The sequence below is a fragment of the Athene noctua genome, chromosome 1 (assembly GCF_965140245.1).
Source record: "Athene noctua chromosome 1, bAthNoc1.hap1.1, whole genome shotgun sequence".
In the NCBI taxonomy this organism is placed as follows: domain Eukaryota; kingdom Metazoa; phylum Chordata; class Aves; order Strigiformes; family Strigidae; genus Athene; species Athene noctua.
This window is the reverse complement of record NC_134037.1, coordinates 173,619,651-173,646,094: the sequence shown is the minus strand read 5'-3', so window position 1 is coordinate 173,646,094 and position 26,444 is coordinate 173,619,651. Positions and strand designations below refer to the sequence as shown.

General features: G+C 40.7%; 1 protein-coding gene across 14 annotated transcripts in view; it reads right to left on the bottom strand.

Annotated features, from left to right (window-relative positions):
* Positions 1 to 26,444, bottom strand: part of DMD (dystrophin) — a 1,208,865-nt gene that overhangs the window by 63,330 nt on the left and 1,119,091 nt on the right. For 9 of the 14 annotated variants that reach the window (XM_074905425.1, XM_074905436.1, XM_074905445.1 and 6 more), the window contains 2 exons: positions 14,442 to 14,503; positions 3,281 to 3,355 (listed from right to left, as the gene is read on the bottom strand). In XM_074905425.1, the coding sequence (XP_074761526.1) occupies positions 3,281 to 3,355; positions 14,442 to 14,503 (137 nt within the window). Of the gene's footprint in view, positions 1 to 3,280; positions 3,356 to 14,441; positions 14,504 to 21,139; positions 21,224 to 26,444 lie in introns of those variants that run through there. The other 5 variants (XM_074905525.1, XM_074905507.1, XM_074905532.1 and 2 more) reach the window with 1 other exon arrangement.

The window sequence follows — 26,444 nt, the reverse complement described above, 5'->3', positions numbered from 1 at the left end:
AATTATATATGCAGCTACTGCTAAACATGGGTCACTCCACTTTGTGAAAGCTTTTCCCACTAATAAGCTGCAACTTCTGAAAAGCCTTTCACCCCGCTCTTCAACAACCTCCTGTCCTATCTTGAAGTTAATAATGCATGTTCATCTTATAACACGCAAAAAGTGCTTGCCACCATGCTCTACCTTAGGGAACTTCTTTTTATGGGAAGAAGAGTGGCTCTGACCTTTGCAACATTAAGCTCCTGCTGCACCTTTCCCATCAAGATTAAAGACATGGGGGGTGGTGGGGGTGGGGGGGTGTCCTCTCCCAGAATGAGGAATTAATTGCTTATTTGTTTCCTGAAAGCAAATAAGTCTGAATGACACTTTCAAAAAAAAAAAAAAAAAAAAGCCCTAACAGTCAGATATATATTGAAGAGTTGTATATTCATCACTGTACAGTGATTTGCAAAGCTTTAACTGAAATAAACGATAGCACTTTGGGTTTTTTTACTTTTTGTGGGTTCTCTGCCACTCTTTTGTTCTTTTCTATTTAAAATTCCAAAACTGACTTTAAAATTTGTGTGAGTAGTAGCTTCTAGCTTATTTTGAAATCTAACTCATCTATATAAATATTTCTTTGGCATCTAAGGCAAGAGAAAAAACTTTAGGATGTTTATAACAAGACACCAACCTGTGGCCAGACTGCCGGAAAAGTATAAAAGATGACCTTGTTAACTAACAAACTGAAGGGCAGAAGTGACAATTAACAAGCAGAAGAAAGTATGCTTTGGGGGTCACATACTGATCTTAGGGAAAACTCAACATATGGCTGGTGATAAAAAGTATTAATGGTGTTCCCAGAATGCAAGATCATCTCTGCAACCTGCTGCTGTTGGCTGATACATCAAAAAAATATATTTAATCTAGCCTGCATAAAATTAAAGGAAAAAAGCCCCCTAACAGAAGTTCTTGAATATTTTCTTTTGCTGCCTCTCCAGGAAAAGTTTATGAACATATCTCATTTTATTGACATCACAATGTTCAGATGTGGTTTTCACTTGAAGATCACATCTTTTAAAAGTAGGAAAACAAGAAAGTCAACATACTTTGATGTGATTATCAAAGGAAGCCATACATTTACCAAAAAAAAGGTGCAACAGTTACACTTGGCATGCCCACAATAATTTCAAAGGCTTGGACAACAGAGCCACACACTAGATTCTTCTAAAGAAACAATACACAAGCACTTTAAGGATTACCACTTCCCATATTTTTCTTTAGGTTTAATACCCTAGTGTCTTAAAGTTCATTGGTCTGATATACAAACTGCAAAGAACTAAAGTCTAAGTATAGTTTATTTTTAAAAGTGTTTCCATTCTTGCCACGGAGAAATAGGATGTACATTCACTTCTGCGGGCCTTCTATTGTGCACACATGATTAGAGTGCTCCTCCATAGACAAAACTGCTCTGCTTTTTATGAAGTTTGCAGAACAGAATATACAAACATATGCTTAAACTCCTGCAATCTTAAAACTGAAATAAAAAGTAAGAGCTGAAAGCAGCACCTATTTCAAGCAGAATTTAGGGATTTTTGGCTATGCATAGGAGCCCTGAAAGCCAGAACTGTGCTCTATTTCTACTAGTGCTAAACTACAGAAAAAGAATTTTGTAGGGACTTTTTTTTTTTTAAATCTAATTAAACTGAGTTCATAAGCAATACTGAAATCATAGAATATACAAATACAATGATGGTGTCTTCAAGCAAAAATATTTGTAAGAACAAAGACTGCTAACCAAATTCCTTAAATACTTCTCCTTATATACAAGTGTGAAGAATGTGCTAAAGTAATCAGTGTAAGCACCACTGCATGTCTCTGAAACACCCATTCTCAGAAAATCTACCTAAGTGTAACCTCGAGAGATTAACTGACTTCAGTGCATAATTACAATTCCACACTGTAAAGTCCAAGATGAGTCCAGAATTATTCAGCAGTAAGAATCAGGGTAATACAAATAAAACAGGATGCAAAAGTTTTGCACTTTTAGACATAAAAACACGTTACACTTGTGCACTGCCAGCTAAAGAAACCTGTAATTCCAAAAATTTTAGTTCCTTACTTCAGTGCTGCACTGATTATGAATACTTTTCACTGCATATCACATCAGTTTCGTTACACTGCCTTTCCACAATGAGTGTTGCAGGAGTGCTGTGCCATGGAAAGATGTTTGTATTTCTGATCATCATAATTCATTCTCTGTCATTGCATTCATGTTGAAATCTTTCATTATGTTACAAGACTTTTCACTTATTTTCTCCTTTTTCCTTTTTTTTTTTTCTATTTTTTTATAAATTCAGAAATTAAGTCTGTTCACGAGTGGAATTCACCCATGCTTATAAGCCTAAAAGTAAACATGCTCAAAAACACTGAGGTTTGACACTGTTCCAGAGAAGCATGTGAGCACAAATCCAAACTTGCAATAAATCAGCACTTGAGACATTTGCAACTGTGTCAGAAATTTAACTCTGTAATTAAATGCCGAAAAGTGAATGTTAAAATATTTTAACAACCCTCCAAATCATACTGCCTAGTAAACTGCTTGCTTTGGCAACTGATTGGCCTACCAAGGAAACTATGAGCAAATTATTTAGCTATCGGGTTACAATAAGCTGAAGAGGAACTGTAACTCCAGTCACAGGTAGAATACCATAAACCAGTTGAGAGAATTAAAATGTTAGAACATGCATATCACTAATATATGGCTGATGAGAGACTTGTGAACTTGTGAACCAAAAGCTGGAGAAAAAAATAAGCTAAATGTTTATTGTGATGATCTCATTTAAAGGCAACAGCCCCTCAGGGTTCAAGATTTAACTTAACAAACCATTATCAACTCCAGCTCTGGAGTGATTATTTCACCTGAACTCTCATTGTTCCCAATACACTACAGTCATGTCCTTTTGGTCTTGAGCTGTAAAGCCATGGTTGACACAGGATGTGGCTTCAGTAATGAGCACAGTTAAAATACCTGGCTAAAGAGTATAAATATTAGAAATGTAATGGATGTTAACTTTTTCCCCGATCCGCTGCCCTGTCTTAGGAAGGACAGATCTGCAGACCACTCAGCACTTTGGTTCTGTAAGGAATGTGCAAGACCCTCCAGTTGAGAGGTTTCCATGCAGTAGGTAGAGCTGGGGGTATCTGTGGGCTGTTTTTGTGCTTCTGGAAGTTGTAAATCAACTTGTGCATTGGTCATAAAGTCTTCCTGGCAGCGGGCGAGGCACAGGCACATACTTACGGCAGAGGGCTTTCTGCAGTCTGCGGAGTTTCATGGCAGTCCTGTATGCCGAGAACCTGACATTGTTCAGGTCAGCTGTATGGAGGAAATATTAAAATAAAGGATCAGCTTTACACCTTAGAAATAACCAGACTCGCAAAGACATTGTTAAGTTGAACTAAAAGATTTTTATACTCACTGGTTAAAAGAACAGAGGAAAAAACATAAAGCGCGTTAGAAACTCCACTGAGCAAAAGCCCTCAAACACTGTCAATCAATCATCCAAAAGAAAAACACAAAGTCCTAAAGTGTTACTTCCTTTCGTTCAAAGGCACTGAATTTAAGAGCACTTGAAAGGAAACATCAGTGACTGCAGCAGCGTTGTCTGAAAACACCGCAGCCTTTCACACCCAAGGCAGCGTGAGAGAGAGATAAGAACTTGAAACTCCTCCTTGTCTGCCCAGCGCACCAGCCAGGCTGCCTGCAGACAGCCCCAAGAGAAGAGCTCTGCCCAGGAAAAAACAGGTGACTCTCAGCTACTGCTAAAGGGTTTTATCTCTAAAACCAAAGGTGAAACTTTTGTGCATTCCACCTAAGCAGATCCCAGCCGTGCCCTGAGATGCAAAGCCTTCCTGGGGAGAAGCCAGCTCACCCAGCCAGGCGAGGTCTCTGGTTCCCACCTCTGAAACAGCGGGGAGCTGGTGGGCTGCTGCAGCATGCTGGGGAACGACACCTCACTAGGAACATGTGGTGTGAGCAATTTTTGCTAGAGCCTTCCTCCTCATGCTGCTAGAGAAATGAGGACGTCAGCACAAGTGCCCACTGTATAGTTTAACCATGGCTTGAAAGACCTGGCAGGCCTCTGCAAGGCACAAGGTGGGCCACACACCAAACCAGCCACACCACACCAGAATAGCCTCTCAGCACATGGTAGGCTTGTAGTGGCTACCTGAGCATTATTCAGGACCGAATTGTGTGATCTCCACAGCAAGGCACAGCAACTAGTCTGTAGCCCAAGAAGCAAACACTAGAGAAAACTGAAAAGAAAGGAGGGGTTGTCTTGGACCGAATCTGGCCAGGAAACTGCATTTGCATCTTTCTCTTCTGTGAAATCAGACAGAGGAAGATGTGCTTATTCTAATCTTGTCCCTGGCTTTGCTGAGGGTGGCCTTGGGCAAATCCCATTTACAACAAGAACGAAGATAAAAATCACTGAAAGTGAGGTTGAAACTACTGTGGCTGAATTCCTGCCATCCTGCCACCAGTGCCTCACTAACTCATGATTTTACAACTACATTTGGCATACCAAGATTACAGTGCAGATACACCAACACTTGCATTACTCAGAATCAAACTGAGGATGCAGAAGTGAACTATGCAAATCCAGCAAAGAGCTTTGTTTATGCGAGTAGGTCAGCAGATACTGAAGCTAACTGTGTGCAGCTTCGAGGTGGTACCTTCATCAAAGAGAACCCAGGTAAGCCAACATGGTTGCTGTTTTGGGGGCAAGTCCATGAACTGATCCTGCTTCCCAAGTGGCATTGCCAATGGCTGGACTAGGAACTGGGCGGCGGGGGGGGCTAGGAGGGACAGGGAGGTACTCTCATGTACCTCAGCACAGCTCAGCACAGTCACCCCCACTGCTGAAAAACTAGACTGCTGCTGGCACGCTTTTGGCCCTGTCACCTACCCAACACATTCCTGGGCACAGGCACTCCTGGGCATTTAAACAGTCTATCAACCATTCCCAACAGATCGGTTGGTATCTTGTAATTTAAGGGTCTTCTAGCACAGAAAGGGAATGTTTGTGCCATGCAGTTTCAGTACCCAGCAACATAATACAAAAAGAACATAAAAAATAAATATACTGGCTCAGAATAAAGGTCCATTTAGCCCAATAAACTGCATCTAAGCCTGACAGACTCTTAGAGAAAGAATATGATGAAAAACAGGACAAACACAAAGTAGTTCCTTGCTGGCATATGTGCTGAGGTGCTATAAAGCTGTTTGCAATGTGGTAGCTTAGGCATAACTATTCCAACATCATTTACAATGCTGTACAGGTACAGGTAGCAGAGGGAATATAGTCTCAATTACACTAATTTTAATTAAGCTGTTCTGAATGAGTAATTTGAGGTTTGATAATTCAGTAGTTTTGTATACCTTAATAAAAGCTGTAGAATGTTTCTAAAACATGTCTTACAGCAGAAGGAAAGGTTTCAGCCTTGCATATCATGTCTTCTTCATTGTACAGTTCCATACACCTTTTTAATGGGCAGTTCTCCTGTGTATTGTTCCTGCCAGCTCCCTCTCCCACAATCATCCTGACAGGTCCAGAAGCCTTAATGTGGTGTGGAATACAGTGAGCAATTTAAATAAAGCAACTTAATTTGTCTTGAAGGGAAATTAATAAAGCAGTCTCTTGCAAACACACTGTGACTTCAGTTACATCTTGTACCCTTGTTGTAAACCTGCACTTGCATTCTGGAAAAGAATATGCACTAGATTATGACTAGCATTCAATAAAATGGAAAAGTATTCCCTAAATTTTCCCTGAGTATTCTGAAAAAAGCTTCAATACTATTATTAACATTTTAAGAAATATTCGTAAATATATATGCATATTTCAGGCCTTGACCAGGGCAGAAAGTAAAATCCATGAAGACACTTAATCCTAAAAGTGCTGTAGTTTACATCCATTTTCCTGTATACGTAACACACACTGAATTTATTATCAACCTTAACGACACTGCTGCCAAGAAGCATATGCTGTAAATGAAAAAGCAATGCCAGGAGTTAAGTTTTGGAGCCCTCATCTCAGGTTTTGGGAAAGTAGCAGCAATGTCATCTTTTGGTTCTATGTATTGAAGCCAAAAGTAGCCGTCACATGTCTCCACTCCCACCTTTGTTGCTGTTGTCAGTATGAGCCCATGCCCAGTTACTGTGCCCCTGTCAACTGCTCACCTCCTGCCTTCATTATATCACCACCTCCATGCTCCTGATGGACAGCTCTCTTACCAGGTGGTGACAGTCATTTAAGGTCACTAGATCTTAATGATTTAGCCTTTTCCCTTCCTACTCCTATGAAACTGTTGGTGGTATCTTCCCTCCCCCAGTTATTGCTGGAACAAATGTGCTGCTCTGTGGAACAATGAGGGGAGCCCAGGACTCTAGTAATTAGGTTCAAAATACTTCCCTTGCTGGTATATGACCCCATTTAAATGAACTGTGGAAGATAAGACTGTCAGGGAATGAGACATGGACACCAGGCTCAGGAACACTGGAGATAACAGCACCACTAACAGCAAGGGAGGAGACTTCGAGTGAGGCAGCATAAGGCTCTGCCTGGCCACAAGCCAGCCACCACTGCCTGGAACATGCAGAGGAGGGAGGAAGGAGGCTCAAGCAGCAGCAACCTTCTGAGAGCCTGTGGAAACACCAGTAGTTCCTCTTTCTTCATGTCTGCTTTTTTCTTCCCCTTCCTGGGTCCTCAGGGAAAAAAAGCTGATGCTTTTTCCACTCCCAAACAGCCCATTAAAAAAGTCAGGACCCACCAAGACTCGACTCTAGAGTTTTTATAATTTCTGAGCAGGTCAGAAAGCTCAGTATGCCATGCAAGCTTTCCTGCAGCTCTTTCTTCCCACTCCTAGACAGTATGCACCATCTCATTCAAATGAGGTGGTTAGAGGGTTGAAAAGCCTTTGGAGCACGTGAAAGTTTTGAAGGTTGTTTATTGACACTCCCAGTCCTTGTTGCTCAAAAAGTAACTTTCAGGCTTTGAACAAAAAATGTAAAGAGCATAAAACGTTTATGGCTTGAAACAACGATGTAGTGGAAGACGTCATCTGGCCCTTGAAGGGAACAAACTGAGGAAAGGATCACATGGGAGTATTTGGTGACACTCATTATTTACATCCCAGAGCAAAGAGAAATCATGGTTCTCCCATCACTCAGCCATGAATGACCCCTCTGTTCAAGGGAATGTAAATCTTCCTAGGGGAGAAGATTTAAGATTGCGTTACAGAACACCCATAAGACAGGGCAGGAGCTGATGCCTTCACAGCAATGAACAATTCCCACCAACACAGCAGTAAGATCTCTCCATGATCTTCCCCAGCTTCTGCTGAAGCCCTCTCACTGTTGTGGTGAAAGGAGTTCAAAGTGCTAAAGCATCAGTGACTCTCAGAAATCAGGAAATCTCCTTTCACTGCTTTCCTCTTTTCGTTATAGACATGACGAGCGTCTCCCTTTGCTTCATGCCAACTAATGCAGAAAGGAGAAGGTTATCTAGAAAAGTGATATCCTTCATATCCATCATGTGCCTACAGCATCTGAGTATGTTCCTGTGTTCATTCATATTAATATGAATAACATAAGAACTAGCACTCTTATTACACATGCAGCTTTAATGAAGAGGACTTCAGACTGCTGATAAGAATAACTCAGATCAGAAATATTACAGAAAGATAATCAGATAATTAAATCCTAACCTTCTCTGCATAATTCTACATATTGAGAGAAATCTCAAAAGGTAAGGGGCTATGTTCTTCCTCAAAAGAGCTAAGACAGACTCAACAAATTTTCCAATGTTGTATTTCTAAAGTATCGTAGAAACAGCTGTAATTACACATAGCAGATCCTTTTGCCTGTGGATAATCAGGTAAAAAAAGAACGTCATTTCAGAAGTGGTCAGTGATTTGTATCAAAAATTCAAACCACCTGCTGGAATGTCCCACTGACTACTGACACAGTATCAATAAATAAGATGTTGTGGATTTTTTCCCTTTTTTAAAAAAATCCTCCCATGCTAAATTCCAGATTTTACATAGGGATATAAATATTATTTTAAGCAAAAAAACAGATCCTCACAGTCTTCAGTCTTACTGCATGAAATAAATTGGTAAGCAACTAAAAGCGATAAAAAAATTAAAGAACAATAAGTTTTTGAAAAGAACATATTTAATCAGAGGTTTAGCATCCAGCATGAAGGGATATTTGTTTTATTCTTGTCACATCTATAACCCAAACAAGATGTTTTACTTTAGGTGTTGTAACTGAACTGCTTTCCATGGTGGTTCTTAAATCGACTAACTCCCCTACCATTGCTCCAGCTGCTGAGTCTGAATGACTGGGATGTTTCATTTGACAGTGTACTGTTCTCTACGACAGACTAATCTCACTGAGTGTTTAAAAGCTCTGGGATGGGCCAGACTACCTCCTGTCAAAAAGGTTGTTCATGTAATTTGTCTCTCACACAATGCAATCTCAAGGCATCTCAGGAAGTCCTTTCTACTTGGAAACCAGCTTGTTTTTTACTTTAAAGAGGGTTACTTGTTTATATCATTGTGATGTTTATTGTTATAATTGCTTTTTAATTAATGAGGACAAAACACAGCCATTTCACTTGATTTTATGAGCAGCAATTTTCTCACTGTCTGGACACTATCAAACTGAAAAGAACAGTTTACATGCTTCGGGTCATAACTATCTCAAGTAAATTATTTGGAAAAAAATAGATGTTATCAGGTCAAATCCTCATCTTCATTTGATAAGATTTACAGAGTTTTGAGCTGGGTTTTTTTTCACTCTCTTATTTGCAAGGAAAAAAGTGTGAACCTACGGTGATAGATCTGAAAGTCTCACTCAACCACAGCCTGTGACATGCTCATACAGCTGTTCATAAATACACTGCCTGCAATGCATAAACTATATTGGGAATTACGTGTCACTATTGTCTCCGACAATGCCTACCTAACAGAGGTTAAAAACAGTTTACTGTACAGCCCTGAATAGACCGTAATTCCACTACCAGCCACTAAGCTTTCATGTTTCATCATATGACTTTTCAAGAAGCTTCATCTCACACTGATTCAATACATCTGCGATTCCCTGACTGGCTGATAAGAATGCTGGGTTTCTTCCTGCTGCCCCAAACCTGTATATAAATCTTTTAATGATGCCCTACAGTGACATATATCGCCTCTTTAGGAATTGTAATTTAAAAATGCAAATGAGACAAATGCACAAAGGAAAAAAATTAATCAAGTAACACTGCTTAATATCAGTTGAGTCTCAGCCATTGACTCTTATTATAACAATAATTAATGCTATCACCTCCATTGCTTTGAGAATGAGTAACAGTAAACAGTGTTATTATATATACAGACATACAGCTGAACCACTCTCCATGAAACAATACAACATGCTGTACTAGACCTGTCCCACTGAGTAAAAAAGCTGATAGTGTCTCTGCAAATTAATAAGCAGGAGGTACCCAGGGCACCAAAATACGACTGATTGCATCTAGTCCAAGTGGATGAACATCACAGCATGTGCCAGCATCCCAATAAGCAGACCAATTGATATGATCCTTGGGAATTTAGTTTTAATATGTAATGGCTTTTCTTCAGTCCACAAAGCCAAAAGTGTAAAAAAAGATATGAGGTACACCCAGATTACACCCCATTATGGGGTTGGGATGCAAGTGGTTTGCAGTCAGAAAGGTCAGAAACTCCATGTACGCTAGATGAGAAGTAGTCATAATGGAAAATTCTAAACTAAATAAACAGAAACAAACAATTTCAAAAAATATTATGAAAGGTGTCCATTTGCAAACTAAGAGTGCAATACTCTTGAGCAAGATGTCCCCATACTGGTCACCTATTCCATAACGGATTATTTTGCGTTTTCTTTATAATACCCTCCTTCAGTGCTAATACACTTACGGTTTCATTTTCATGGGATGCAAGGTTAACTTTTACCACCTAACTTCTACCTCTCTGCTATAGTTACATTTATTGTCTGTTAGCTGTATGCCTACATAGGATGCAATCACACACTGTTAGTGACATGACCTACTCTACGTCTGACTGCTTTCCAAGGCTGACAGAAGCCCACCAAACCTATTTTCTGAAATGAGAAGTTATTATTCAGATTGTAGTTACCTCGAAAGGACATCAGTGCATAAGCAACCTTTAAAGAAAGGCCATATGTATCATCTCACCGATTTCAGTAAAAATCAAATGATTGATGTTGCAATAGGCACGTCTTACTAGTACAAACATGGAAAACAATTAGGTGAATGTGAATAAAACCTCCTATTAAATACATCATTTAGTAGTTTGGAACAAAAATTATTTTTGCAGAGAGGAGCAGTTTAGTCTCTTCAGGTTGTAGTTCAGAAGGACAAATCAAAATACACAAACCAAAAAAGGATAAAGTTTATCCACCTTGGTCATTTGGAGCTAGAAGCTCACATTGTTGCACAAGAGCCACATGTCACAGGACAGCAGCTGCTGCCAAAAGCCCAGTGGAGGCTCAGAGGTACCTTCCAGCATTCTCCCATCTTGTGTTAAGCAATTCTGACATTTCTTCCAGGTACCCCACAGACAACATGCCCCACCATCCCTCCAGATTAAATGGAAAGCTGTCACCAGCGCACTACGGTCTGCAAGGGTGAGGGTGTTTTTCACCCTCTTGTCTTACCTTGGTGAATTAGGAGAGATAAACAGATGTACATGGCAATATTTCTGACTGCACCCTGCTACTCAGTTGCTGTTCACAGTGACACTAATGCACCTTGGGGAGACTTGTACTGACATTACATGGGAAGGCTGGAAGAGGGGGACACTAACAGTCTGGCATGACAGGCCAAGTTCTACCTGGGCCAACACTGCAAAGGTTAGAGTACTGTTCATCTTAAAGGCAAAATACTATCCTTCTGAGCCAAACTATCTGCCATTAAATGTTCACTCTCAGAAGATAATCTGAAAAAAATTATGCAATCCCAGACCACTTTGATTCCTGCTCTTCCTGTCTCTCTCCTCATCCAAAGGCCCTTGAACTCTCCAGGTCAATGAAATAACATAAATTCTCATTTCAGTGATGCCATGGAGCCATCATGAAGGACAAGAAATTTTGTAAGGGGGCTGCCAAAGAACAGTGTAAAAAAGCAGATCTGCAGGAGACCTGCTTTTGGAAGAACTGGAGTAGTTCTTGGTAATTTGAAGACTGTCAAAGGGAAGTGAGAAGAAAACGGAAATGGTTCATAATGGTGTAAATGCAAACCAAGGGAAGTATGTCAGTTTAAGTAATAAAGAAGAGCTATCAAGAACAAACATTTTAATATCTTAAAGGGAAAAACTTTTAAGTTAAAAGAACAACCAGTCAGAAATTTTTGATACACATATTGCAGTTCAAATCAAATATTTTACAGTTATTACCAGTATCTTTATAAGCAGCCATGTTTCAGCAAATGATCTCAAAGAGAATTTGAGAATACCTCCTTCATGGGCAGGTTATTTTATGATTTCTTCCTATGGGTGCTGTCTCTGATGCAGTTCCTACTGAAGACAAGACGCAGGACTTCCTGGACCAACAATCTGATCAGGTACAAAAGTGCACACAGCATATTCCTACCTTCTTTTCTTAGTACCAAATTACGTTCCCAAGTAATTTAGCTTCGTTTTTATAAATACCCAAACCTCTAGAGACAAAGCTGAAACAATGCTTGAAACTTCATCTATTTTAGAAAAATGTAATGCAGCAATTTGTAGGTGTATTAATTGGATACGTGAATAATAAAACTAATATTACTCCTTTTCCTTACAGAAGTGTCTCTTGTGTCTCAAAGACATAAGCAGATGAGGAATGTTACTCTGTGACAGGTTACACCTTCCTCATTCACTTAAAAAAATTAAGCTTTCAGTAATCTGTAAGAGTTTAAATTAGACATACGGATCCCCTAGAAAATTATGATATACTGGCACGTATAGAGCGCTACATCATATAGTACAATTATTCCCTACAGGCTAAGTGTAGGAGTTGGAAAATGGAAATGAAAATTCTGGACAGCACTGATGTGCTTGGTCTCATGTTTTACATTTACCTGGATTGCAGAATTCATGTTTTCTACCAGATTTTTAAAATGGATACATACAAAGCTCTTTATTAGCGTCTTCATATGAATGAGAAGCAAAATTTGGATCCTAATGTGAGGTAAAATAACAAGATCTAATGAGTATGCAATACAAAATCGACTTTAATAATCTCTTCTTAGATAAAATATTACTGAACAGTCTGAAAAGACTTCAAACATCACATTATTACCGTTCTGACCTGAGGCAAAGCAAAGCACTGAAAATACATCAAGGGTTCTGTTCAAGACTAAACGGGTTATGCTTGCATTATGCAATTTGTATGAGAATTAGGCAGTGATGAATACACCCAGTTCAAAAATAAAATAAATTGGTAAGTTATTCAGTAGCACTTTTATCAAAGCTTCACCCCATGTGGCAGTACACAAAGAATCACCTCGTCTAATCTGTTTTGTACATATATATGAACACCTAAGTTTACTAAAAAAAATACACATTATGCATCCTTTGCTAAAATGAGCATTGCTTCCATATTAATGAGTATTTGGTCTCAACCCCAAAAGAAATAAAACTAGCCAGAAAGAAGACGGCCCTTTTGGACATTCCTTGCTTCTGAAAACAACAGGATTTTATAAGAAAAAGAAACAAAACCTGCCTAAACATTTTCCTTCTCTATGCAGTAAGAAATAAGGATATCTTAAACTCTTTGACATTTGGGTGATACAACTCAGCTAAACTAAATGCAAAGTGATTTCAGCAGTCACACATCTTTTGAACTGTTGAGGTGAATCCATCAGGACACTTTTCTCCCTTATATATAGTTACCTTTTCACTTCTTGATATTCAAAAGCACTCTAGCTGAAACAGGGAAATACCAAAAGAAAAGCAGCTTCAACAGGACTTTAGGTCTGACCAACAACAGTATCAGAAATATCACACAATCTCCAGATCAAAGGTGGCTGCAAAGTCAGAATGTGGTTCAATTAACAGGCAACAGTTTGAAGATCTACCTGTATTAAAGGGATGTCTGCATCTGCAATTACTGTTCGTCCTGAATCTTTTAAACCACTTGCTTTAAGAGTAGAAATATAAAGGAGACAAACAGGGCAATACATTATAATTAAATAGCAAGTCAATACTTGTCTGCTCTTGCATTTGGTTAGCTTGAACTTACACATTTAATATCCCTTTTGGACGTACAGAGCTGCATTCCGGTCAATTTTTAAAGAAATTGCTGCCACAGTGCTAGTACTCTAAGGAAAAAAATTTTCACACTGTTTCATTCCATTTTATTGTATCACTTTTCTAAAATATTTCTGGTATTCCTTTAACTGCAGAGCACTGTAGAAATACCTGAATGAGTTTGAAATAGATTATGCTGGCATAATTAGACTGTGTTCAGCAGCTAAACTAGAGTTTAGCAGGAGATAATTTAAGCTATTTTTCACCATGGTAAATAAGTCTGCACTAGATGCTAGATTTGACTGCCCTAGTGCTCAAACTGGCTCGTTTAAAGCTGGTTTATGTACGTGTGCCGTACAGACGTAACTTCCTTTATGACTGCAGCATATTCACTGGTATTTCTTTTAGAGAAATAGCTTAATTTTTATTATACCCTCTATTATTTATTAACAGAACCATTAAAAGCAAAGAGTTAGCTATTAAATGGTCTGCCAAGCAGCCTATACTAGAGCATGGATTGACCTATTTTATCTTATAGATGTGCTTCTGTTAATAAAATCCAAAGCTGCTAAAAACAAACGAAAAAAAATCCTCCACCAGAGAAGCATATCTGAAGTCATAATAAGCATGCAATTTGGGTATTCAAAATGACATCATGATAGCTGCCATGCCTTCCAAGTATTGAAAGTGCTTTAAAAATAAAGCAGTGTTAACGCACTTTGGCAAATTGCTTCAGTTGGCTTTCTATCATCCAAAAGTCAACATTAACATCAGCTTGGCTTGATTTTTTCATCTGCTTTTTGTAAAGTAGATTAGACAGTGAAAAGATCCAGGATTTTTTTATTTTTCTGTCCCAGTCTTTCAGCAAGAGTTTGCTACAATGCACCCAAATTACTTTGTAAACGCAGCACACATTCCAAGCGTGTTAATTGAAATATTATTTTTTCCACTGCATGTTTAAAATGTGTTATTATGACTTATAGATTTCTCTTGCAGAAAATTTTAACCTTGATAAAAGAAAGCACTGCCTCTCACTTTCACTTAATTTTGTTTTTCACTACTTATGGAAATCTTTTCCTTAAAAATTCATTTTGGAAAAAAAAAAACTGGTACAGGTGTCTTACCTAAAGACTGGTAAAGCTCAGTCATCTTGGGATGATCCCAGCAGGTCGTTTGCGTCTCATGGCTGCAATACAAAACATGAAAGTTAGTGAAGTAAAGTTGCTCTCTCCATCGCACAGCAAGTGATCCAGGTTGCACATTGGAGCACGGTGCCAGAGCACCGCCCGCAGCCCGAGCTATCCGTAGGAGTCTCAGCAGCAGTAGGCATGCCTTCTTTCCACATGAGGCATTAGCTTGGACTGCTTTATTTAGGCATGGGCTCAAGAAACAACATGAAAAGTAGTGCTAATATTAAGAAGAAAGCACGTATTCAGATATGCCATAATGTTTTGAGGAATTTGTAAGAACACTGAAAAGCTCATTGTTTTTAGGAATGGATCCTTTACCGGTTCCTCCAGACTAGAGGAGAGACATTTAAAAGGGTTTAATTCTTAAAGCATTTATGGAAATTCTGACCAGATACTGCGATTTGTGCTATTTTTGACCTGCCTTCCCATATGTGTTCTTTCCACGCTTTCCCATGTGGTAGGTAAGAGCTACCCAACTCAGTGGCTGCAATCCTTCCTTTCGGCCCAAACACTTGCACTAAACCCCCCACGCAACAGCCCACACGCTGACCCACCACCAGCTTACGCGGCTTTTCAGGCCAATGCATTGCAACCCCCATGTTGATGGTCTCTTTTAGCAAAGGCTATTGCTGCTCTTCTTGTTCCCTGGGACACCCAGGCTCCTTCCCTTGCCCTGGAGGTCCCTGTGCAGCGCCAAGCAGCAGAGCTGCTGGGAAGCCAGGGAAAAGCTAAAGCGGGATTATGAAACGCTGCAGTATGACTAGAATGTAAATTGGGCATTCTCTGCATTGAGGCTAGCAGTCTTCAGCTTTGCAACACAACACGTTGCCAAAAGACATGCAGTGTGAGAAAGCCAACATAATAAAGTGTTAGCGGGTGTAGTAGCAACTTACGGCTCCTAAGGTTACACATCTTAGGATTTTTTTTTTAATGACAGCATAGTTTATATGATCATGTTTCCATTAATGTAGAAAACTTGAAAGAAAATTCTCCTTATCTATCCTGTAGCTAACAAAGTCGTGTTCATACAGAATTAAGCTAAATTGAAACGATGAGCATCCATAAAAAAAAAAAATCTGGAAAGCGTACATAGCACACAGTTGCTAGCAATCACATTTACAATTTCTGTACTTAAAAAGCAGATATCCTGGTTCCAACACACACGTCATTCGGGAGAAAATATGCAGGGGAGCAGGACCTGATCCACAGGGCTGTGAAGCTCCTGGAGCACACACACCTCCCAGCTTCAAGAGACTAAACCACAACTTATCCAGCGGATTGAACACACCTGTACACCCAACTGTGCAGTGGAAGGCTGATTTGATGAGGTTGTTTTAGAGAACAAATGGTCCTTGAGTTCTCTTTTTGAGGCAGCAATGTTCCCAAGTACGTCTTTACCCTTTATAGGCTAAGGAGGGATAAAATTTTCAAAGAGTCACTTCAACACCACCCCTAACTCAAGGAAAAAAAAAAAATCGTGACATGTTATCTTAGTATAATTTAATTTTGGTCTTAAAAGACAGGCTATTTATTTGATCCACGTGAATACTGACCCAGTAACCTCTATATATTCAGTAACTTACTATATATAGTATTTCCAGATTTTGCTCTGTAACTGCAAGAAAGAATGAAAGGGATTGCAAGCACTAAGCATAAAGAAAAAATGCTGCCATAGTGTTGTCCCAGTTGAGCACAGGCTTTTAAACAAGCCCCATCTCATCAACCTCAGCATCCCCTCCCCTTCCTAATTCCTGCGGTGGCTGAAGGCAGTGAAAGAGGGAGGAGGACACTAGAAGAGCAAAAGCAGTCTTGTTCCCTGCTCTGGTAAAAAAATGAGTCCTGCAAAGGGAGGTGGCTGCAATCATGTTCAGAAATCTGAGCCTGGTCTCGTTTTTTTAAATGCAGAAGCTGGGTAGCTTCAAGTGAAAGCCTGTGGAGCTGAGCCACCTGCACCTGAGCTCCTGCATTTTCTACCACGTTTGGCATGGACAGGTTCTGCAGAGAACATAGCACCAGCAGCTTTTACCATACCCAGGTATAAAGTGCATTTCTGAAGAAAAACAGAGACAGTTTAGTTTACACATTGGGTCCCTAAAAACTTGGCTACCTGAAGTCTCTGCTTACACAACAGCAGCCCAAAGGAAAAGAGAAAGGGAGCGTATTCATCGCAGAAGAGCCCTGTAGTAGCCAGAGATGTCACGATTCAGCTGAATAGAATGCAGACCCAAATAAACATTCAAACCCACAGACCTGGGACTGCAGTTTGTCTGCACGCAATGCCAGTTGCAGATCTACAGTTTCCCAGGCATGAGCCTGGCCACCCTGGCTTGCTTCCGCAAAGGCAGGTAGCTCCAGAAGCGGGGGATATTTGAACAGAAACTGTACCATGGTTTGTATGCCAAATCATGTAGTAAAAATGAGAAAAATAACTTATGCACACCATTACAATAAACTTGTGAAAATAACCTCTCTGACATTCCCTGTGAAGTTACTCTGGCAGCTCGAGACTGTTCTATGGATAAGCTAGACCCCTTCAGACTGCATAGCTGCTAACCTGGTAGCCTTCAAAGGCACTGATTCCTCATTAACGTATTTAAAAGCCATCAATTTGTGACAAAGTTGTACCAACGTAGGATTATGGAATCCCATGCCTGTGTTGGCTAGAAGAACGAAAGGATCATATTAGATGTGGAAATCTACTATGGTTAATCACTAATGAACATCACATGGATGAGTAAATTACTGATTTTTTTTGTATTTTCATTTTTTATGGTAAGGTTTAACCATGTATCAGTGAATTCAGTGTGTATGGTTTAAGCTTATGGCATCTACTCATCTTACTGAAAATACGTAATTGCTTTTCCTAAGATCTTGTAAATAAAATTTCCATTGCCAAAGAAACACTGGACTCCCAAATGTTTTCAGATAATACCAGTAACCCCAAACCCCTACCTTGTGTGCTTTTCTTTCATGGTTCCAGATTAATTGTCTTGGAGATGTACATTTTGTAAGGAACAACTTTATTTGCTTCATCTGCAAGTGACAAAGACTGAATTTGCAGGGCAAGTATATTTCCCCTCCTTCCCCCCCTTTGCTTCATTTATAAACTTAGTTGCAACTTAAGAGGAGACACCCCTTTCTTTAGGCTTTAAAAGTCAAGCCAGTAGAGCCCCTAACTCTTGCCCCTGCCACCTTCTCAGCAGTGACCACCCGTGGGCAGTGCCCCACACCCAGCCATCCTCGCAATTCAGCAGAGATCACTCAACCTCGTAGTGTGTACCAGACCCGGCAACACACTGACTTGGGCTCTCGCAAGAAAAAGCAAGGATTTTAAAGGAAAATGCACCTTGGTCACTGAGATTTCTGGAGAGGCTGAGTGCCCGTACCGAGCCAGGGCAGATTTTGCTGGTACTTTACATGCAGAACACAAGAAGGCTGCAGCTATTTCACTCCAGCTAAAAGGCATTTGCCTCTCAGCTGAACGTTTTCAGCTCAGAAAGTTATCCACAATTCTGCACACAAGGGCAGCTCCAGGAAAGGTTAGATTCCATTGAGGCTATTCTTCATAAGCCTCTTTGCCATTTTCAAAGGCCATTTAATTGTGAGCTTAGGGGTTGGACTGGTGGGGGAGGATTTGTGTGGATGCCCTTATTGTGAACACCGTCTAAAGTAAAATGCCAGCTCAGCAGTTTCAGGCAGCCTCAACCACACTTGGGAATGCTGTAGCATCCTTAATAGATCTGCAGCAAAGCGTTTGCCAGAGTTTCAAACTCCGGTGAACAAGGCCCTTTACAGCTTGCAAGTCAGAAAGACATGAAAAGTGTAGTGCAAGTCCTCCTGACTAGCAGCAGCTAAAGCAGGGTGAGACTATGTGTAGAAATAAGTACTCAAGATGCTTTTCCAACAAACCATCAACGTAAAAAGGTATCCATGCACACAGCCAGTAGTTTTGCAATATTGTACATGCTCAGAGGATACATTTTTCAATTTGGCTCTACATTTAGGTCAACTAAATTGATCACTAGCTTTAAAATCACAGACATTCTGCAACAAATGAAAATATAAGTGGGCTCACATGGCATATTTTCCTCTTTCTCACAAGCTGCAAAGGTGGAAAGGAAATTAAAACCAGGCCTGAAAAGGGGAAGAGCAGCAATGGATAATGGTGACACCTAGGCGCTGGTGTGACTGGCACACTAAATACACTGATAATTCAGTGGGATGAAAGCACAGTCTTCACTTAATACATCCTTTGGGAACCACAGGACCACTTCATTAAAGGATGATTATATTATATTAGGAAGGATAATTTTTATGTGGGGAATTCTGTCACACTATGCCTGTGTGAATTCCTCTGTTCCTGCCAACAGCAGAGAGATTTGTCTCTCATCGCTGTCGGCAGAGCCAGTAACACACAGGATTGAAAACCTGAAATCAAGAGATGATATCCTAACTGACACACTAGCTGAATTACAGTTCCCTTGTTATAACTTGATCCGTTTGGACAAAATAGTTATTTTATCTTCCTTCCTTTTATATTACTTCTGAGCAACACCAGCAGCAGGAGGAGTGGAGAGCAACGCTCACCCCATCCAAATTCCTGCACAAATTCCACCCCCCCCCAACATTCCTGCACAAGCCACATCGAAACACTCGCAAATCTTTTAACTGTTGTTGATTGCACTTCTCCCCCCCCTTAAAAAAAAAAAAAAATCTAGGATTCAGTCTCATGTGTATTCACTGCTCAGCTCCAGAGTCTAGAATTCTAGACTGCAACTGCAGAGTCCTTTGTAAACTCTTACATCCCTCTTCATTGGTGATACCAGAGCCAGTTCTGCTGCACTTCTCCCCTCACCCTTCATTAGAAAATGCGACATGAACTAGATGTGCGTGTGTGTAGATGTGCGCAGAATAAGAAATTCGATCAGGTCGCAATAAATAGTTACATACACTTAAAAAAAAAAGCGGAAATTGAAATAGCATTTTACAAAGCACTGAACTGATCCATTTTCAAACCACACAATTTACAATACCTCTCACCTTTTGGCTTTAAGATGAATAAAATGTTATTCCAGCCACCTTGTGACTGTTGTGAAAAAGCCAAAATAAACACGATAGACTTGTCTGGATTTTACTACACTAATCTAAACGCAGTTGAAATAGTTTTTATGAATAGACACTACCGCTCATATAAATGAAAAAAGTTTTCAGCAACAGATGACAGTAATTGCAAGGAAGACTTAATATTTGTCTTTTTACAGTATTTCATTAATTCCTTAGGTAAAACAAGTTACTGCTGTGGAAAGTATGAGCAATGTAAAAAGGTGGAACTCCTTTGTGCTTTACAAAGGACCACTGTTTTCATCTGTAAATCTAGAGACTACTGATCTGTGCAGAGATTATTTCTGTTTAAACCAAGTACCAGTGTCTTTTCAGCAGGAATTTGACTTTAACGTGTTTTATTGGCTTTTGCAAGATTTATCAGACTACTGAAGGCAGGCACCGATACATATGAAAGTTTCTTGCCGATACTGAAAATGAGTTGTAGGAGAAGGGCAAATATCAGCTGCCAAGTACTGAATAGTAACTCTTTTTCTTCTCCCCTGGACGTTAAACATTTATTTTAAACACTCTGTCACGGGCAGAGTTTGCCCCCCCGCCCCCCCCAGGCTGTTCCTCTCCACTGATCTATTTGCTTTTCAAAGCCTATCCTCTCCACTACTGCCAACGCAATTTCACTGCAGGGTCTTGTCAAATCCAGGCTCAAACAATTCCTTAGCACTAAAGGGTCAAAGATCCTACGTGTAACCGCGTTTCTTGTTTCCTCAGCTCCGTACACATACACCTTCTCAGCCCAACTTTAGTTTAAGATGAGGACTGGGGACAGTGATGCTGGCCCGGGCTGCAAGATGTTTTACAGTAGCCATTGACAGACTGTATAATGCGCCATATAGCAACAAAAAAGACAGCACTTATAATGCAACAGCCCAGAGGGAATCCCCTCCCAGCTTCCTCTGCCTATTAACTTGAAAGATTATTTCTAAGCATGAAATAGCCAGGAAAAGTAACACACCTCTGAGCCCGCTTGTTTTCAGGAATTCTGTTGGAAGTTCACGCCCGAACCAAGTTGCAGTACAGGCTACGCGCTACAGAGGTACCGTTCCACAGCACTCTGCTACCCCTTAAAACCCGAGGAATAACGAAAAGAGCCCGTTCCCACCCTTTCGGCGCCCACCCCTCCCCGCACCCCCGGCACTTCCAGGATTTCCCGGCTCGGCCTCAGGGTCTCCCCCCGCCAGCCCACACCTGCACAGGTAGACCCACGCGTGCGGGCGATCCCACGCCGCCATGCCCTGCGCGCCCCAACCGGAGCCACCCAGCGCCAAACTACGGCCTCGCCAGAGGGGAAAGGCGTGCTGTGAAACGCCGCGTCGAGTCCCCTCAGGAAACCGGGCGGCGAACTGACCCTTTCAGCGTAACAAACGGAAAGGTACCGCCGCTTCCCCCCACGGTCCGCAAAGACGGCGGTCGCCCGCGCTTCCCCCTCCCTCACCGAGCGCGGGACCGCCGCGGAAAGCCCCGGGAGCCCCCGCCCGCCCGCCGGCACCTGCCGCCCCGCGCACCCCCCTCACCCCTTGCGCTGCTCCCTCATGGCGGCGACTGCCCGCCGGCACCGCGGAGGCAGAGACAGCGCGGCCGCCCAGCCCAGCCCGGCCCGGCCCAACCCAGCCCCGCCGCCGCCGCCCCGCCGGGAAGAGAGGGAGGGCGGGAGGGCGGGAAGGGGCGGTGCTCCCCCGCCCCGGCCCGCCCCGGCGGTGCCCGCCGAACCCCCCCGCCCGGGAGCCCGGCTGAGGGGTGGTGTGCGGGCACCTCGCCCCTTCCCTCCTGCTGCCTCCTGGGCCTCGTATCTCCGCTAGCGGCGGCTGGAGGGAGCCCTCGGGGTTTCCATCGACTTTTTTTTTTTTTTTTTTTTTTTTGGGGGGGGGGTGTGGGGGGGGGTGCGTCCCCCCGGGGAATGGCGTGCCCGGAGACTGGCAAAGCTCTTGGCTCTCGGCGGACTGGGGGAGAAAACTTAATTAAAATATGCACCGAAGCTGGGACGGATTTGAAACGGGCCTTAACGTGGGTTTTCGCTTAGCAGCTGTTAATTTCGGCGCTTAAAACGCCGAGTGGCTTATTTGTGAGTGAAACTAGGTAATTTCATCTCTGAGGGCTTGCCTTGGTCTCACTGGGAAGGACAAGCTTCTCCCCCGGCATTGTCAAAGCCGAAGAAATAATTCTGCTCATGCTGAGTAACTGTTGCAAGGTTTCTTTGTATTAATTCCTACTTAATATTCCGTACACAAAGAAAAGCTAACAATCTCTGTGCCACAAGCATTTCAGATCAGTGCAGCCAGTCCCCTCTCATGCCCGTTTTATATCTACGTCCTTTATTCATTAAAATAATGCGGCGTTAGAGAACCAAGTCCCTCACACAACTAGTTTTTCAAGCCTGTGCTTTCTTGGTAAAGCCACTGAAAAAAAGGGGTGCCTTTCAAATTTACAAAAACCCTCCCTATTTTTACACTGGGAAGACACAGGCCTAGAAGAACGGAAAATTCATCTCACCTGTAGTTTCTATACCACAGGAATATCTCATAGACTGCTTTCCCATTACATAGATGTTGGTAAGCACTGAACTTGGTGGGTTTCATCCTAAATACCAGGGTATTTAGGCCCTTAAGGCTCCACATAGCTGGGTTTTCTGATTTTAGGAAAAGTTCAGTAGCCAGTTCAAGGAAAGCTTGCGTGTTTTTTTCTAGAAGCATTAAAAAGTGTAACACGCTCAAGGTTCAACCCCTCAGGCCCCCAAATGCAAATATAAAATTTAACAGAATTAAATGTTAAATTCTCATAGTTTGTTTTAAGAGGTCTAATTCACAGTTTTCTGTTACCTTGGATCTAGAACACTACCTCAACATGGAAAGAAAAAGATTACTTTTTGTGTAAACATAAATTGGTACGTTAAAACTCATTAGGCTCTGAGAACTGTCCATTAACTGGTATTAGATCAATTGCTGTATCAGGTATCTTCCTTGTGAGGTGAATGAACTGGGTGAAGGCTGTTAATTGTGTTACATCACCTACCTCACCTTTTCCCATCTTTAGCTAAATTTTAAGAAGTAAGAGATCTCTCTTTTAAGTCTGTAAAATAGGATGTTTAGCATATTACTTGGAAGGAACCTCATGGTCTATTACAAGGCGAGAGCAGCTGCCCGTGTAATACAGAGGGACTCACGATAGCTGGAAGCCTGCCGTTTCACAGCAAAAGTGGTTTGTTTTCCTTCAAGAAATATCTAGCACTGATATCCCTGATACACATTCCTTCAATTTTTACTGGTTTTGGACTTTCCTGGTCTGCCTCAACAGAAGCTCGATGCTGCTGTTATCACATTGGTCTTCTTTCCCATACAATAGTGCCAAGTAATAAGAATTTAAAAACAGTCTGAATTTCTCATACTTTGCATAATCTTCTTTCTCCTTGAGTTACAAATAAAGCATTGTATTCAATTAGACTCACAGCAGGTGAAAACCCCAATTAGTGAATCCATTTTCTCGTGTTTTTTTCCCTACCTTACACCCACACACCACTTACTTTTTTTTTTTTTTTTTAAACAATAAAGGGGAACTCTGAGTCATTCCTCAATTGAAAAGCAAATTAACCGTTTGATCTCCCAGATCAAACTATTACCCACTGAAGAACATCCAGGGGAAAACAAGAGTGTTGAAAGATTAAGGGATTAAGGCCTATTGACTTTATAATTTGATTTTATTTTTTTAAAAATCATTTAATGTAGTTCTGATTGTTGTCTCCAAATTCACAAAAGCTTTTAGCTGTTTTGATTGACCTCAAAATTATATTTTTGCTGTATAATGTGTGCAAGTAATACCACTCTTACTCCAAATTATTTTTAAACTACCCATAATTTATTACAAAAATATATTTTGTTTTCAGTGTAAATTACTACTGTCTTTGGCATTTGTAACTGAGGCCAATCTTTATGCCATATTTAATTTTAAGCCATTTATTTGATAAAAGACAGTCATCTTCCTGTGAAAAATAAAACAGGATTATAGAGTACGCCAAATTTTAATTCCCGGTGATGCTTTTCTTATCTAAGGGCTATTCAGTCAATTTGTGCACCTACACAGAGGCCTTAGTCAGAAGGAGAACAGTTTATTTCTTTTACACTGTAGGTTTGTCCTGGACTATATCTAATCAAGGTATCCATCAACATTTAACAACAAACTGGTGCTTAAAGGGAAATCACAGCCCCCTAATAAATGAGGGATAGTAACTGGAGGCTGTCTTAGTACCCCAAAACTCTTTCAGGGAAAAAAAAAAAAAAAAAAAAGATTTGAAGGCAACCTGCCAATCACTACTCTGTGTTACAGACAGATATGTAAACCCAAAACCAGAAATGGGTAGGGACTTGCCATACACCACTTAGTAGGGCAGACATTCAGTGTACAAGTTTGCTTGTAAGTTTTGCACCTTATGAGTCAGAAGACTAAAGAGGCATTTCTTTAGTTTTACTGTCACTGAAAGTGAAGATACAACATTTTCCTATTAACTAAGTCTTGCTTCTATAGTTCTGTGTAGCATTGTCCTTGTTAGTGTGGCTTTACTATTTCTCAGTGCTCTGGGTAGTGGATTAGCAAGCGCTTGCCTTGCATGTAAGAAGACATTGTGGTGCCCTGTGTTGGGCTGGCTAATCCGTTATGCTGTTTGAGCCTATTTTCTTTTTCTTGGTATAAATGAAGACTAAGAATCACTTGGGATGGCACGATGACATTTTCCTGGATCATCTGTCTTAAATATGCTTCAAGGGCTGACACCTCCAGGATTTCTTCAGTATTTGTTGATAGTTCTCAGAAGAGCCAAGAAGAGAATACTGGTTTGGATGCTGCTGGTTTGTTTTTTTTTTCTTTTTTTGGCTGTTTGCACACTACCACTGGAAGCACATTAAAATACTGTAAATGCAATGAAGAAAATAGCTTTGAAATTCTGCATTTATTTTCCCCAACACTGCACTGTAAATTAAAGACCTACTAAAACATTCATAGCTCTGTATACTTATAATCAGTTATTTACACCATGGGAGAGTCGGGGAAGGAGCATACTGCTTTCTGTCCAGAGGGAAACCCCATCCATGTCCTGTATAAAGGGAGATTAGCAGGTGCTGCTTTTACATGGAGCTCATTCTCCACACTGTAAAGCAGATGTGTAACTGGCAAGTGGAGCTCACAAGAATTTACCTGGCATGTTTCACTGATGTGTTCTTGGAAAAGACAGAGTAGGAAGAGGAATCCTTATTAATCCTTACTATTTTTTTTTTTAAATTAAAATAATTTTGCAGTAAATATTACAGAGCTTGGAGCAATTTAACGCATGGAAAGGACTGGTACCCAGAACATATGACAGGAGTATGTCTGTTCCTACTGAACCCACAAGGGCACAACCTCCCCATTCCTTTGCGCTGTACTTGCTTTTACTACAGTAAAGACACCTGATTAAAACTGAAATCTAAGTCATCCTACAAGTTGAATATCACAGAGCCTCAGGAGCAGTCTGTGTGTGCCTTATGTCTCCCTGCATTGCATGCTGTTGATAAAAAGATGAATGAGAGCATGCCTGTTATTTTGAATATATTAGACATATGTATGAATTTCATCCTGTTGAAGTCTTGGAAAGGCTAATTTGGAGAGGCTACACTTATTTTTTAGGGCGATAAAAAAAATTAGGCAGTAACAGAGTGTGTGTTTGGTCTCTACTGCCAGGTGTATGACCCTGGAAAGAGAAGCAGAGTGAGACTAAGTAAGATTACATGCATCGCTGGATGCAGTGGATAGCACAGCCAGGTTCCACCAGCCCTATGAGCTCTTCAGGTAAGCACCTGTGAATACCAGAATCTCTTTTCTCCCTTCCATACCAAACCACAAGAAATAAAATTAAGAAAGGAATAACCCCTACTCTTCCAGGATGGAGATGAACTGGAGTGTGAATAGTCCCAAGGGTGGGAAGATCAAGAAGCAAAATGCTGGCAAAGTGCTAGATAACTAAAAGTATTAAAAAGCCCTCTGAAGTATGTCTTTTGAAAAGCTAAGAAAAAAACCCTATAAAAAAAGATTTAAAATCTACCAGCAGAAAATTTATGCCAAGCAAAACTGCTTGCTGATCTTTACCATGTACAAATAAGACTTGAAAAATAATAATTATACCATAGTAAATTCTTGGTTTGAGGAATCTGTACTGGCAAAATGAATGGTTATCATTTCAGGGACCAAGGTTGAGAAAAAATGCAGACTAATAAGGGTAAATTAAAGAAAACAACGAAGGCAAACTCAATTTCTTACTTTTCTTTGCGTGCCAAGTTAGAAATAAATGACTGTTTTGCCTCCTGGGGGATTAAAATAAGCAGGATTTCATAAACTCTTTTTCTCACTGACTCTTTTCACCTTAAAATATTTTTTTCCATGCATAAAATTGTCGCAAACACAAAAGCTGCCTTCACAAATCATTAACTTCTCTTCTGTTTCCTATGAGTGTATAGATCTTAATAGCAAGAAACTCTGTATCTTGCAGTCCTACTTCACTCAAGGCCCAGAAACCCTGATGCTAGCTACTGGTCACCATGCATTCCTGGTCCCCAGCAAGCAGCCCTCTCTTCCAAAGGCTTCCACAGATATTAAGGAGAAGCATGTCTCTTTTTTACTAATTTAGTTTCTGATTGCATTCCATAATATATGTATTTTCGACACTATCAAATGTTTTTTAATGACTAATATTATACAAACAAAAAAGTGTTGTGTTTTTTTTTTTTTAATTCAGGAAATTTTGTTTTGCAAAATGTCCCTATGCAAATATTATCTAAAAGCGAAAATATTAATTTGGGA